Genomic DNA, 16,066 nt, shown 5'->3' on the forward strand with positions numbered 1-16,066 from the left:
GCCAGAGAGTCTCGGTTAAGTGTTTATTTTTATTAAAAGGGGACCGGAGTCTCCGGTGTCCACCGGATACTTCGGTAAATATTTTAGTGTTAACCGGAGTCTCCGAGGGAGACTCCGGCAGAGACTTTCGGTTAGCATTTAATCTTTTTGATAAAAGAAAAGAAAGACCGGAGTCTCCGGTGTTCACCGGATACTCCGGTACCTGGAGAGGTCGGAGGGTCCGGCTGGTCTCCGGACTTAACATTTTTGGAAGGACTGTCAGGACCGGAGACTCCGGTGTTCACCGGAGGCTCCGGTAATTTAACAGAACTGTAACGGCTAGTTCTGACACGTTCTGTGACCGTTCTGACGCCGTTTTTGGATTTAGGGCCGGATACTCCGGTGTACACCGGATACTCCGGTAAGTTCTGACAAAACAGTAACGGCTAGTTTTTGAGAGAGAGCTATAAATGCCCCCACACCCCATGGCATTTAGAGCTTGCTGTGGCTGGTAAACTTGAGATCTCTTGAGCACTTTAAGAGCATTCAAAGACCCTCCAACCACCTCTAGTGCAAAGTTTGCAAAAATTTGAGAGTTTGTGTTTGGATAGGGTTCAAGCCACTTAAGCATTGAGTTCTTCATCGAGCATCTACTGCAATTATCTCTCTTGAAGCTTTGGGCTTCTAGAAGGAAAGGAGTCACCCGTAGAGCACCCAAAACTTGTGGTGTGCCTCGGGTAGTTTGTAAACATCTTCGAATTGAGTAAGAATTTCTAGCTTGATCTTGGTGGTCGCTAGAAGAGGATAGGGTTGGAAAAGATCCGGCTCTTTGTGAGCTCCTCAACGGAGACGTAGTCACTTCTTTGTGAGGTGGTCGAACTCCGGGATAAATTCACGTGTTCTTATTTGTACAATTTACTTTATCGTGTAAATTTTGTGACTTGTTATATAAATTGCTCTAGTGACAATCTTGCTAGTGTTAAGTGATATTTTAGCCCTGCGATATCTAGTAGACCTAGTTTAAACCTTAGACTCTAGCTGTTATCTTTTATTCACATTTATTCTGAATTTCCCATTTAGGCCGGAGACTCCGGACTAGACCGGATACTCCGGACCATACCGGAGTATCCGGCCTTCACCGGAATATCCAGCAGTTTTAATCCGCTGTTTTAGTTTTAATTTTCAGAAAAGTCTATTCACCCCCCCCCCCCCTCTAGGCACTTTCAAGTACCTCACACTAACACGTCCTGATCTTGCCTATGCTATACAGCAAGCTTGTTTGCACATGCATGCACCTAAGGACGTGCACTGGATGCTCATCAAGCGGATTCTGCATTACATACGCGGGACATTGCAGGACGGTATCCACATCAAGGCCTCTGCATCACACACCCTCATTGCCTACACATACGCGGACTGGGTTGGCTGCCCCGGCATGAGTTGATCGACATCTGGCTTCTGTGTTTTCCTCAGTGACTCTCTTATGTCTTGGTCATCAAAGAGGCAGTCGATTGTGTCACGTTCTTCTGCTGAGGTCGAGTATCGGGGAGTCGCCAACGTCACCGTCAAGTGTTGCTGGCTACAGAATCTACTTCGTGAGCTACATGTCTCCATTGCCATAGCAACAATTATCTACTGTGGCAACATTTCTGTCGTTTACATGTCTGACAACCCGGTGCACCATGGGCGCACAAACACATTGATCTTGACGTTCATTTCGTTCGTGAACAGGTTGCCATCGGTTGGCTCGAGTTGTTCACGTTCCTACTCATCAATAAATAGTAGATATTATGACACTGGGTCTTTCTACGGCGACGTTCAATGACATCAAATCCAGCCTCTGCATCATTGGCGACAACGACACAAAGACTGAGGGATGGTGTGAAACATCTGGGTTAGTTAGCTGACTTAGTTTATAGTTCAATTAGCATCTAGCTAATTCCTTGGAACTTTGCTAGTATTCTGCTGCACATTGGCTTCCATGAACTGCACCTTCTTACATTCTTGTATTCTTTCAGCATCCACCACACCAAACTGAAATACAAGGTGTGGTGGATTCTCTTGAATTCTTGTACTCTTTCAGCATCCACCACACCAAACTGGAATAGTGAATACGAACAACCAAATACATTTTTCCATAAAATTATGGGCTAATTCCTTATTTGCCATCAAAAAACTTTATCTTCCCTCTGTGTCACTCAAATTTTTATCTTTCGTTCCTTTCTTTCCATTCCATCCACATTTCTGTTCAATCCTTCGTCAAATTCACTGTCCACCAACTCACTGTTCATCGGTTCCATAATCCATGTGCAATCTATTTTAATTGGATTCACCTAAAAACCTATGTAGAATTTAAAATAAAATTCTCTAAAAAGACTACTTTTATAACTTCTAACAATTATTAGGGCCTCAAATAAATTCTAAAAATCTAGAAAAGATCACTAATAATCTTATTAAGTGATGGGATAATTTCTAAAATTAGTTCTAGCCATAGTTTATATGGTGAAAAAGTAAATTCCTTTGTAATAGAGCATTACAAAGGAACTTACTTTTTCACCATACACATCCTGACCCCACTCCGCACTAGGGTTCACAAATGTGACAAATATCAGTTGAAATTCACGAAATTCGACCAATTCAAGCCACATCTAATTCCTAAACCAAGCGAATTTCGAAATTTGAATTAAAAAATTAAAAAATTCACAAAAATTTATAAAAATACTAGAGACAATTCTAATACCTTATGTGAAAAAAATAAAAAATAATGTAATTTGCATCACATTTTATATAGAAGAAGCTTAAAAAAAAAAGAAAAATACTAAAATAGGTCGTATGAACATGATAATTTGGCACATCACATTAAGAAAAAACATAACATGAAAACACATATTTTTATTATATAGGACGTATCTTTAAAAGATATTTAAAATTTGTTTCACTTCATTTAGAATTTTATTATTTTCTCCATGTTTTTTACAAAGTTCACAAGCACAAAATGAACATGTTAAGAAACAGCATTGTAATTAAATTTTTCATGCCTATCATTATTTTTCCTACATAAATCATAGTATAAGTAAACTAATAAAAGTGGTTTTCACTAATTTTAGAGATGTGATAGGTTAGTTATGAATTAATCTAGTTGCAACACATTTACACAATCCTACATGTTACAATAACTATTTAATGAGTTCATGTATTTTTAAAAGACATAGAATCATGTAAGAAGACTAACAAAATTGGTTTCATGATTTTTGGACTAGCAAAGAATTAACTATGCATTTAACTAATTTGGCAAATATATTTTCTCACAGAAAATATTTAACTTTTCCATGAGTATAAATACTTTTCACGTAGATTATGTTACAAGAAAACCAACAAAATTTGTTTCACTTGATTTAAAACTAAGAAGAATTAGTTACTAATTTTATAAGATTGAGCTATTTTTTTATTTTTTGACGAACTTCACTGAAATTCAAAAAATACACTCGGTAAAGTGGGAAAACCGAATGTTTTCGAAGAATTCTAGCGTATTTCTACATTGATCAAAATACGCTGAATGCGATCGAATATCGATAAAACCGGTCGTATTTTGAGAGTCCGATTTGAGCGTTTTTTTCCCTCAGTCAACTGGATTTGACCGGAACTCATTCAAAATTTTCGAATTTTTGCGCAAATTACATATATTTCAAGAATGCACGGGGTCGGCCGTCGTATTTGTGAACCCTGCCCCGCGCTCGGAGTCGGAAAGCGGGTTACCGTTGCGTCGCCTCTCATGTGCACACCCGCTTTTCCCCAACTTTTAAGCACCGCTCGCCCTTCCTGACCGTTGCATTCCCAAAATCTCCTTGGTTCCCATCCGAAACAGCAGCGCACGAGACGAAACCGCCAGCGCGTACGCGAGAGCCGCTCGACGCCAAGAAGAACCCGAGAGCCGCCGCCGCCCATGGCCGACGCCAGCGCCCTTGTCGTCTCCTCCGCCGCCGGGGAGGGGTGGCGGCAGCACCCGCTGAGCCAGATCGCGGGCAGCGGGACGCACCGGCTGCTGCTGAAGCAGTGGCTCAAGGAGGAGGACCTGCTCGCGCGCCGCGTCGCCCTGCGGGAGGCCCGCCTCGACGGCGCGCGCAGGGAGATCGCCTTCCTCTACTGCGCCTTCTTCGCCTTCCACGCCGCCTCCGTCCTCCTCCTCTTCCTCTCGTCCTCCTCCGCATCCTCCGTTGCCTCCGCCGCCGCTGCGTGCAGGCGGTCCTGGATCCCCTGCCTCGTCTCGCTGCTCTCGTCGCTGGCCATGCTCTGGGCGCTGCGGTACAAGTCCGACACGGAGGCCGTCCTGGAGCGGCTGCTCGCGCGGGAGCGCGAGGACGCGCTGCTCCTCGGCAAGTGCGTCGCCGAGCTCAAGCGCAAGGGCCTCGAGTTCGACCTCCTCAAGGAGGTGGACGCGCTGCGCAGGGCAAAGAGCCTCCGCGTCGAGGCCAAGGGCGGCGAGAAGGCCAGGAGGTGGCAGGCCAGGGACCTCGCCGTCTTCGCGCTCTTCGGCGCCGCCTGCGGGGTGCTCGTGCTCACCAGGTTCTTGCTCTGTAATTAGCAAAGATTATGGGGGCATCACGTGATTCGCTTGCCTTCTTGGCGCTCTTCTTGATTACCGTTGCTGGGTGAAGCGCATAATTCGTTGTTGGCACAACTGTTTGTTCTGCCAATTTTGGTGTTGGTTTTTGTTTGTAATAAGTAAAGGACTTGATGCCTCAGAGCTTATTCGCATTCGTATTTTTCATTGTATTATGGAGCAAAAGTACTCTCCAAGTGTTATGAATTTACAAAGATTATGTCACCCTGCAGTTATGCTTCGTTGCCTTAAAATGCATTCATTTGTAAAATCCTGGTTTCAGTCGAAATTGAAAAACCGATCGTCAGTTGTAACTTTTCTAGAATATTTTTTGGTCAGTGCTCCATTTAGTTTCAGTGGAAGTGATTTCTCGGACAAGAAATGCGCCAGAATTTACCTGAAAGTGGTGGGGCACCTCAACTCCAGTTCCTTTGAGGCATTTTGCCCATCCTTTTTTTCTTGCATTTTCTTTAAAATTTGAACACAAATTCCATCCCATCCAACTACAGATGCAAGAACAGGAGCAGAAATGCCAAGTTTACAGCCAGTTCACAGCTGCAGGTTGATTGCAAACAAAGCATACCAAAACAATGTGTTGACACAAACCATTACATTGCATTGATTTGCTCTTGGTTACAAACACAAACTGTGATTACAATCATATCACACCACACCTTCTCCCTCAACAAATATCAGGCACAAGCTGACAAGAATTGTACACACCGCATAAACGAAAAGAACGAACAAATCCAACAACAGCAAGACGGATATATGTCGAGTGGAAAATGAATCCCAGTCTCGTCCCACTCAGACGTTCTCTGGCCCTTCTTTCTTCATGGGGAACGGCTCGGGCGCCGGGGAGGACGCTCCCACCACGCCGGGCGGCGGCAGCGGCGTGCCGTATATCTGCGCGCCGACGCCAGCTCGCATCTCCTCCCGGCCCTTGTGCTTGCCGAGGAAGTAGCAGCCGAATCCGAGCAGGATGGAGAAGAAGATGAAGGGCAGGGAGATCACCAGCACGAAACCCATCCTCTTCTTGCTCCTGAATTCTGAGAGTGCTTGAAGGCAGGGAGAATGTGACGGAACCAAGAAAACAGGCTAAGCAAGGATGCTCGCAGATGAGGAGATGTGGTGGTTTTTGTGCTTTGCTTTGGGAGGAGAGGTGGGTTAAATAATGCAGGGGAGACATGGAAGCTGCAGGAGAATCCGATGGAAGAAAGCAGCAGCTGGAAGAAGCTTATGGAGTGTGCTACTGTGACAGCCAACCTACGGGTGACCGTTGGGTTGGAGGGGAGCTGGAGGCAACGGTCGAATGACGAACGCCTGTGCTGTGTTATTCATTTTCTTTTCCCTTCTTCCGTGGCATGTTCTACGTGGGTCGTTGTGGAAGGATATTTAAGCTTGACTCATGAGCTTAAAAGCCTAATCATGGTGAAGTGGGACAGTGGGTTTTCATCGCAAAAAGAACACAAATTTAGTGGTAAAAAATTGATTGGCAGTAGACAACACGGGTTATCGATTCATCCGGACAAATCACAGCGAAGTATCACCATGTGGGTTCAGGGAAAAATCTATGCTTACGAATGTGTGGTGAACTGATGAGCAATAATAGGTTCCAAAACAAACCGATGGCCAATGGAAATTCATATTTCATATGAAGCTCGTACGAATCAGAGTCACCACACCCTACATGTCACTGCATCTGTGCATGCGAGGCTCCTATAACTCTCTGTGTGTCGGCCATGCCTTTAGTGCTCAGAACATCCTCAATTGACAACAAAGATACAGGCATCCGGTTCTCTGTTCTAGCTCTGTACAACAAGTTCTGCAGATTACGCGAAAAAAAAGGCATCGGGAACTCCCTTCTCTTTCCACCTCCCATCCCAAGTGGCAACAGCTCTCCCAGGTGTTGTCCTTTCTTCAGACTAATTAAGAATTTGGGCATCACTTTTCGAAAGGCACTACATGATGTAGACGCGTAATGAGCAACCAGTGATTCCTTCGTGATTGATCTTCTCTACTCTTCTCTTTAATGGCTTATGAAATCATCTTACCATTTTCTGCATTCAGTGCCATGTGTACAGCTTGTACAGTACCCCTACCTCCGGTCACAAATGACGTTTTGGACATCGATGTAGCCTCCAAAACACAACCTAGAGCATTAGTTTGTATTTTTAACATATATAAAACCCAGTAAAACTATAATGATATGCAAGTACTTTCAAAACAAATCAGCAATTTATTAATACCATTTAATATATTAATCAAAATGTTGATAAAGATATGCATTACCATAGTTTAAAGACTGATTGCATGCATCCTAAATGCTACTTTTTTTAACTTGAGTGAGTATTATTCAAAGCCAGGAAAACTTGCAGTGTTCTTCTAGGCAATGATGTTTTCCCTAGTTTCACCATCTGCATACAGGTATGAATCTAGTCATTTGGACATCTAATGGTGCACCAGCCTTTGTTTTGGAAGCAAGTGGCTCACAGAGTCAGGCTGGCTTGTATTCAATGGACCCTCATGAACACGGTTTCTCTATGAAACAGAACAAAAGATCTTGCAGAAAACAACCTACCATGCACAGATGAGACAATGGATTTTGTCTCATTTGTGCATCAAGCTAATGAAAATTATAGTTGATATGGTTTAAAGTTTATAATATTAGTACAGTCACTGGATTTTGTTGGTTCCAGAAACTTTCTGAAGAAAGTGTCTTGTGGAAACGTGGAAATTAAAGCTTCTCTCAAGTCTCAAGACGAGGTCTGAAGTAAAAGCAATGGCATGATTCTCGATAGACAATACAATGAAAAATCGTAGGATGTGATGAATGGACTTAAGATTGTATTAAAGTAGCTACAGCATGAGAGCTGCTCTTATAGCACTTTTAAGGTTTATTTGGCTTCAGCTTAGACGTTGCCATTTCACTTGTTCTCCAGTCTTTATTACCGAGTAATGCGCTAGAAGGTCAACTAAGACAAACTATTTAGAAGAAAACATTAAAAAAGTTACAATGTATAGAGTGTCATAAAAGTTCAGTTCTACGAGAGCAGTAAAATACCTTGCCAATTTGGTAATTTCATATATATTCAATCATGAACTTGAAAGTCCTAGTAAAATTCAATAAAGAAATGATCGTATTGCAAAACAACTACAAGCCCACTGGAATTCCCTGGTAGACGTGGTGTGGAAGCAATCTAGCTACCAAATTCTAAAGTTTGAAATAACCTGTTTTTATGTCATGATCCATGATGTTTGATATGCTTGAAATGGAGAGTAATTGTAATTTATCAGTTTTTTCTATAGAAATGCATACCTGGTATGACTTTTGAGGGGACCATAACCTCTAAAGTCTCATCTACTGCACAGCAAGGAAGAGTTGAAAAGGAAGATCTGATAATCGTAATAAAAAAATGGTTGAACCAGTGATGAAAGATACAGATACATCTTGGCCAATAACGCTATAAATAGAAGAGCATAGTAGGTGACATTGCAGATATTAAAACAACTATAGGCATATCTGAAAGGGACATAATTGCCAATAAGTCGTAAATGTTTTCTTGACTTGATATGTGTTTGCATAACAATAAAGTGCTTCTGGTTGGCAATATGAGTATAGATCTAAAATATGTGTATAGAGATAAACCTGATGGCTGTAAATGTCCATCAGCAAAACATTAATTTTGGCCAGAACCTGATGATTGGCATTGGGGAATTAGACTATGGATGTTTTTGAGGCACAGGGTACGTTGTAAGAAATTGTTTAGTGTATTATTGGGGACACTTTAATTTCAGTATCATATAGCAAATTCTCTTCAATACCAGCAGTTTGACACTTCGAAAAGTAATTTCTTATCATGCCCTGGGTGGTACACTTGAATCGCTCAAATATACGTACAGGACTTGATATGCTGACCTCAAACCTCTCTACGAACAAGTCTGATTACAAAGAGAATGACAACGACCGTTGGATTAATTAGCTTGCATTTATTCCCATTGTTTCAGTGTCAACATATGTCAGTCATCATATTGTTGGTAGATTCTAGTACTATCCATGCAACTATTACTATAAGAGGTAATCACACAAGAAAATAAAGAAACACATAAACACAGCCGAAGATAACCCGATAGACGTCACCCATCACAACTTGCATACGTTCATCATATAAGCAAGAGGGCTTAGAGTAATTACCATCCAAACAAGCATCAGACAAGGATCAGAGGAGGATGGCGAAGAGCGTGTTAGTTCATCGAGGGAACATCCCAGTGCTCATCGGTGAGGGGACAGAGTTGAAGAGGGTTTTGGTGCATAGGAAGGTGCTTCAGCACCCATACTTCTTCGGGTTGCTGGAGCTGGCTGCCATGGAGTTTGGGCATGAGCAGAAGGGTGTACTCAGAATCCCTTGCGACGTCAACTACTTCTACAAAATTGTTGAGCTCATCAGAAGCCACACATGGAAGAAGAAGGTGACAATTTCATGCCTCCTTTTCCCCAGGTTGATGTAATAATCAGAGAGTGAGAGTGTGAGGTAAGGGTCTTCAGAAATTTTCAGTCACCTTTTGGATGTTCTCATCTTGTTCTTCCTTAGTTGTCGGTGTAATATTAGCCTTATGGTTTGCTGTATCATTTTTTTCAGCTTTACAGCATCATACATAAGTTTGAGCTAAAAGTAGAGGAAATAAATTCTTTGTAGAGTGTCCATCTGTATTGTCATCTAATTTCATAATACATATGATTAGTACTGCAGATCGATCTGTCATGCACACGTTTTATCCCAATTATTTAACACGATTTCTTGCTTTACTCCTTTATTCTTAAAGTTCTTGGAGCAAAGCGAAAGGGCATCGATGCCACCGCTATGTTGAATTCTAACCCTTTTTTAAGGATATGCCATGACACTGCACCTGGAATTTCGACGGATGAAGACCTCAAGAATTATTATTTTTAGATTATGGTAACTCTACTGTCACAAAAAGAAGGGCATGTCAACTATACATTCCTATTCTGCAACTACATTAAGATCCAGACGATCTTATAACCGATACTTTTTTTTCTGAAAGATCTAGCCCCCACAATGTGTCAGATTTATGTGCAACCAGTTGACAATCATAGCATATCAATCATGGCTACCACCATTCGATGAACCAGTATCCCTTGAGAAAGAATTTGCCGCAGTCATGACTAACAAGGACAGTGCCTCATCGATTTCGACAATCTGAAGTAAAACTAACCATGAGCAACACCATGGAAGGAACATACCTGCGCTGCACTTGATTTTTCCACTGCATCTGTTTTGCAGCCTCCACGAACGGCACTCCATCTGCAACGCCTTTGTTCCGCGCGTCTCTGATCATGCCTGCTACAAGTGCCGACGGTTCGCAATTAGGAAGGCGCTCGTGCGAGTGAAATGGCTGCGCTGGTTAAGCATCAGCGAACTCGAGTATTCTTTCGTCCCGCTTCGACAAACGGCGGCGGTGAGAGCCGAGATGTGATGGGGCCGCTAAGGTCCTGAAGCGGCGGGTGGCGGGCTGGCGGCTGGCGGCCGGCGGCCAGGAGCGGCACCCGGCTGACTCCATCGTTCGGGCGTGCGGCCGCTCGCGAGCGCGGAGAAGTGGGTGAACGGTTGCTTGGGTTGGGTGGCGTGGCGGTCGGAGACGGCGGGTGGGATCGGTGACATCGGTCACGGCCGCACGGGTGCGGGCGGCGGCGGCGGCTTGCGCGAAACGGCGAAAGAGAGTGTGGTGCCCGGTGTGCTGCATCTGGTCTGGTCGCCTCACGTCACGCGGTCGCAGTCCCGCAGGTTGCCAAAGGCAAAGACAGAGACGAACGATAAACCGCGGCAGCGTGGTCACAGGACGGGGGCCGTCTGTAAAACATCTCCAACGGCTTCCTTTACAAATCCACCTCGTAAAGGGATTTTTCCCCCCAACGTTTTAACCATTTTATTTTACGGTTATTTAGTATTTTTTTTTACTTTTTTACGAATCCATTGAAAAAAACTATTTAAAATGAGAAAATATGAGAATAATGAGAGGAACAGAAAGGAACTGAGATATGGTTGGAGAAGCGTACCGCCTACGCCGACAGGGCGCCAGCGCGGCGCATTATTGTGCTCGTGTTCCAAGTTGATTGGTTGTGGTCGTGACAGCCGCCCAGAGCAATTAAACTTTCTGTAGGTCGTCGACTATGCAAAGGGCAGAGCTGCACTTTGCACTCATATCTGCCTTGTTCATACGAGTACCTTGCAAGCATATAGGTAGGTATATGATAGCTAGTTCTGGTCTTTTACTAGTTAGTTCTGGTCTCTATTTTATTTTTTAAATTTTAGATCAACCTAATTAAAATACAATACTTACATTGCAAGACGCGGAGACCGAGCTAACAAATCGTTTCCCGAGCTCGGGCATAACAGTCACTCGAATCCCCGTGCAACAGGCGAAGAACAGCACACGAGTACGTGAAATAAACATGATCAATCGACCCAACAGATTCCCTTGTCAAGGTCACTTCCAGTCCGCCACCAACAATAAAATCTTTTATCCCAAGCAATTTAGAGTAGACTAGAAATAAAACCCACAAGATCTTAAAAAAAAAAAAGAGAAGTAGTCAGGGTTGTAGCACGTGGGATTGCTAACTCATTAGGGATCTTGTGAAGATCACCCACTAAAAAACCATGAATTGAAAACAAGTCTTTAACTTCCAAAACATAGAAAAGGAAGTTAGCATGCGCCAACAGTGGTGAAGCCCTGAAAGGGCAGTATCAAGCAGCTAACAAGTTGTGACCAAACGGGCCATTTCATTTTCGAACAATACACAACCAGTAATCCAGTATCGATACCACAATATGAGTTTGTAAATGTTACTTCGTTTACAGGCTCAAGACCTAGAACGGATAGATCTTTGATAATGCTTCACCAGCTAGAGTCATGCATCACTACTAGACATTTTCTTATTAACAATACCATGGCAGGAGCATCATTGATAATAGAATTTGCGTCTGACTGAAGTCTCAACGCCTCCACAGGTCCTTCGAGGTCAATCAGCTTCAATGAGCCCGCTCTCGGAGGACTTCGAGGTCCACCTCTGTTGGGTCGGTTGCCTGGATCTCGTAGTGAAACCCATCAAGTTCATGCTTGATGCGGTCCTTGGAGGTGGAGTACAGCATCTTAGCACGAATCCTGGATGTGGATGGAGACCTGTAACAGTTGTGCATTAGATAAAGGTACGGTGAAGTGAAATCAACAGAACGGCCACAGTGGATGCATCATACATGTAATAATAGAAGACATCACAGGGTACAGATAGTACTTTCAAAAAGTCAACTTCAAAATTTACATAATAAATTAACAATTATTGCCAAGAATATTCGTAACTGTTGCACCACATGCATTGTTATTCCTTTGGTCAGCTACTAAGTTGCTAAGTAGAGTGGGTTACCACATGCATTGTTATTAGTAACAGAAGCCTCAACATGCTAGCGATCATAGCTGCCAGATTCAATCCAAGTTCATAATTCAATACTGATTTCATGTTTACAAGGAGTAAGGAACCACTTACTTAAATAGCTAACATCTTGAGGCTAACTGTGCTGCCTTGTTTGGTGCATGAGAGCACCCAAGTATTTACTAGAAGAATATAGAATCCTAAAAGGAACTATTCTCATGAATATTAGTCACACACTCATTAACAGTTTACTTGATTAACTATTTTTACAGATCTAGCTGAGATTTATTGACAGAGACACTCTAGTTAATGTAACTACTAAACAGAAAAAAGATATGGATATGATTACGAAGCTCACCAAGCAATGAAAAAAATCTTGCTTTTCTGCACATTCTCTCCAGTAACGAAGTCAAAATCATAGATTGCATATCTGCAGTCATTTTCTGGAAGAGAAGCCAAAAAATCATCATAACTTTCAGTGGTAGCCCCGGTCTTCTCCACAACCACCTGCTTCTGCTTTTCCTCGATTTTGAAGATAACATATCGGAACGCCTTCTTCATCTGAAGCTGGAGGAACGTGTCCCTGATGTCAGGAGCAACTCCCATGCCTGAAGAGGCATTTGACTGCAGAGATTTATGGGTACATTGAGATCAAAATCAAGGAAAAAATAGTTAAAAACAAACTGAACAGTTCAATTTCTGATACTTTCAATATTCGAAGTCAAGGGCCATCAAGGTAAACCAATAAATCACAGTTCAACAAGAATCAGATGGCCAGTCATATAACCAGCTAGATAGTAGCCACAATTCTATACAACCTTCCACATACAAGGCGCTGTGCACAAATTTTAGCATTTTGCCCATAGTTCAGAGTAACACTAGAACAGCCACAGGCTATTGAAACACAAACAAGCTTGCTTAGAGAAAATTATGAGAATATTTCTTTCAAGCAACCGAAAAATCCTCCTGTCACTCCTACCCAGGAATGAAAATTGATAGTATTATGTTTCATAATCAGGTAACAAGACGCTCAATCATCATGCTAATTTTGATTTATCAAATTGCATCCGCTGATTGGACACTAATGGACAGAATTAGACCCGATGCCTAACAAGACGCTCAATCATCATGCTAACTTTGATTTATCAAATTGCATTCAATTTAGAAAGGGTCAACTCTGCGGTTGTATTGTACGCAACAAATTCACCTCTTCCCAATAAACCTGAAGGCAGCAAGGATATCCCAGAAATTCTCCAGTGGAGGCATCCATCCTCCAAATATCTCCACTTAATGGAAAAAGGAATATGACTGCTTTCACCATGGCCATCCCTCGGGGAATAGAAAGTCTAACAAATGTGCCAGCATAGCCCATTAAATTAAAAGAATGGGTTATCAAACAGCCATATACTGATCCAAGTGATTTGATAAGGAAAAATGTGATACCACACCTATTGACCAGAAAACTAATAAGACTGGTGATATTTCATCCTGGAACGAAGGAACTGTTTGTTGCCTTGCAAGAATGAGCTAACAAGAGCATCCCTAACTCAACTCAAAGTTAACCTCTGACTATATATAGTTCCTCAAATGTAGTACTCAATTTCACCTCTACAGCTCACCCCCATTTTCACCCGAATTTATCACAGCTAGTAATTTGGCATAAAAAACAGTGGGTACTCTCAACTCAGCATCCATGTGACATAATCAATTGCACATTGTAGTTACCTACCTGATTTTACAAATACATGTACCATATACATAATTGCAATCCGAACAAATGACCAACCAGATAAACTATCTAATCAGTACTGAATCCAACAAAATGCTTCGAATACTCCTATAAACGTGCTGAGATCAAACCCAACCATCGTCTACCCATCTATCGAACGAGCTCGCGACTACGAAAATCTCAACTATGCGCACGTCTATCTCATCAGCACAACTGCTACTTGAAACCGAAACAAAAGCACCACCTAACAATCCACCGCCACAAGTACCAAACCCACCGCTCCTACTACGCCAGCAGACCTCGCGGTGAGATCAGATCAAACCCTCCCCACCAGATCTAAACAAGCAACCCGCCACGAACTCCCTCGCCCAGATCGCGCGCGAATCAATCCCAGCCCACACGGATGACGGATCTAAGGCGCGAATCAAACGGAACCGCCACGAGCGGGAGCGGATCGAAGGGAGGAAGGGGAGGGAGCGACTCACGTGGGTGCGCATGAAGGCCATCGGATCGGAGTCGGGGGAGCCGCCCGCCCGCGCCTCTGCTTCGATCACACGCAGACGGGAGGCGCAAGCAACAGGGAGACGAGAGGCGAGGAGAGATTATTCTTCTCCTTCTGTAGTTCTGTTCCTTTTGTTTTTCTTGGAGTTGGCTGGCTCCGCGTTTTGCTGTTGTAGGGAAATTCTTGGAAGAGGTGCGCGTTCGTCAGCTGGTTTGGTTGACTGAATTTGCTTCAGTGTGGCTGATGCCTATAATTTTATTGGAAAACATATTTAATTATTCGTATTTATATCCAATTTAAATATATATTTTTAGCTTGGTGTAGCTCTGCAGTCTGATTCAGCATATACATGTTTTGCATCTGTCCATACATACGGGTTTACGTGTTAATATTATAAAATTATTTTCATACAAATAATCAATCATAATCTTAACTTTTGCACATATTCATACGATCTTAAATTTGATTAAAAAAATATAATTTAGTCTGTCTAAATAAATATAATCAATTAAATATTTTTCATTTGAATCAATATGGCTTCGTTTCCTCAGCAAAACTATACTAGCTCTACGATACCAAACACACACCCCGTATACACGGACGCGCCGCTGGGTGCGGTTGCGCCATGGAGGCGACGCTCGGGTCGGAGGAGCGGGTGACATGTGGAGGTACAAAGTTGTGGGGACGATTGGCGGTGAGATTTGGCCAGTGGTGAGTTGGAGGTGGGAACGGGACGGGGTTAGTGGGTGGCGAGGTGGGGCCGCGCGGCGGTGGATCCGACCGTTGGGATGGGCGTGGGTGGCGGGCTGGCTCTGGCTGAGCCGGTGGACCCTCCTGCAGTGTCGTGATGAGCTGGGACTCCTTGGACGGAGGACGGATTCGAATGAAAAACAGAAGAAAGTTTGGATTTGTAGAGTTGGTCTAACACGCGTTTGATGAATGAAATGGACGTCCTCGTGGTTCCTTGAGTGTTCAAAATGGATAATACTAGCATCGGCTACTCCAATCGTGCTTAGATTCTTTTTGAGATATCTGGTGCTTCTATCGGTTTAGTTTGTATCGAGACGATGCACATCGAAGCCAGATCAAATTATGGTGTGCCAAAGTCCAGGCCAAAAGGCAGGGCGCCGAAAATTAGCAATTTATGCCAAGCTTGGCTGTAGACAAGGAGCACCAAAAAGGATTTGTGCCTTGTTAAACTTTCGACCAATCATAGGAGACAAGTTAACTGCTTGCCATGGTTCTTGTGTCTAAGCTAGTAGATATAATTTTGTCTTAAGATACAGACATTTTCTTGTGGAAGTTACATACAATGGGACAATTTTCAGTTCAGTTCGATGTATCATCAACAAATGATCAATCAATATGTTAGTTATCATCAATAATGGTCGTGCCAACTCAAACTTCCTCTCAAAATCAAGATCTTCTTGTGGTATCTAGATCTAGATGTCATATTGACCAAAGATAATTTAACAAAATATAATTGGAATGAAAACCTCAAATACAGTTTTATGTAATCATGATAAAAATATTTAACATCTCCTTTTTAACTGACATCTTGCGAATTCAATATTGCGTATAGTTAGATTGTCTTAGGAATAGACAGATCTAAGAGAATTGGCTTTGGTGGATGGGGGAAGGATGGCTAGTCTATGTGACACTGCTGTAACGATACGACGTTTGGTGAAAAAAAACTAATGACATTCTTTATGCATGTTTTGTTAAGAGGCACGCACTTGTTAAGATTCTAAAGACTATAGCAAAAGTAGAAACACATGGACGATACAAGCTCGGCATGCTAAAAATTGA

General features: G+C 42.8%; 2 protein-coding genes across 2 annotated transcripts; one reads left to right on the forward strand and one right to left on the reverse strand.

Annotated features, from left to right (window-relative positions):
• The first annotated feature begins 3,742 nt into the window (after positions 1-3,742).
• LOC133911268 (uncharacterized) lies at positions 3,743-4,821 on the forward strand. Its single transcript, XM_062353468.1, has one exon. The coding sequence runs from the start codon at positions 3,923-3,925 to the stop codon at positions 4,559-4,561; it is 639 nt and encodes a 212-aa protein (XP_062209452.1). The 5' UTR covers positions 3,743-3,922; the 3' UTR covers positions 4,562-4,821.
• A 6,538-nt stretch (positions 4,822-11,359) lies between these two features.
• Positions 11,360-14,455, reverse strand: LOC133913447 (actin-depolymerizing factor 2). Its single transcript, XM_062356611.1, has 3 exons — positions 14,241-14,455; positions 12,385-12,650; positions 11,360-11,779 (listed from the first exon to the last, which is right to left on the reverse strand). The coding sequence occupies exons 1-3, from the start codon at positions 14,259-14,261 to the stop codon at positions 11,629-11,631; spliced, it is 438 nt and encodes a 145-aa protein (XP_062212595.1). The 5' UTR covers positions 14,262-14,455; the 3' UTR covers positions 11,360-11,628.
• Between the last annotated feature and the right edge of the window lie 1,611 nt (positions 14,456-16,066).

This window comes from Phragmites australis, chromosome 3 (assembly GCF_958298935.1).
Source record: "Phragmites australis chromosome 3, lpPhrAust1.1, whole genome shotgun sequence".
Lineage (NCBI taxonomy): Eukaryota > Viridiplantae > Streptophyta > Magnoliopsida > Poales > Poaceae > Phragmites > Phragmites australis.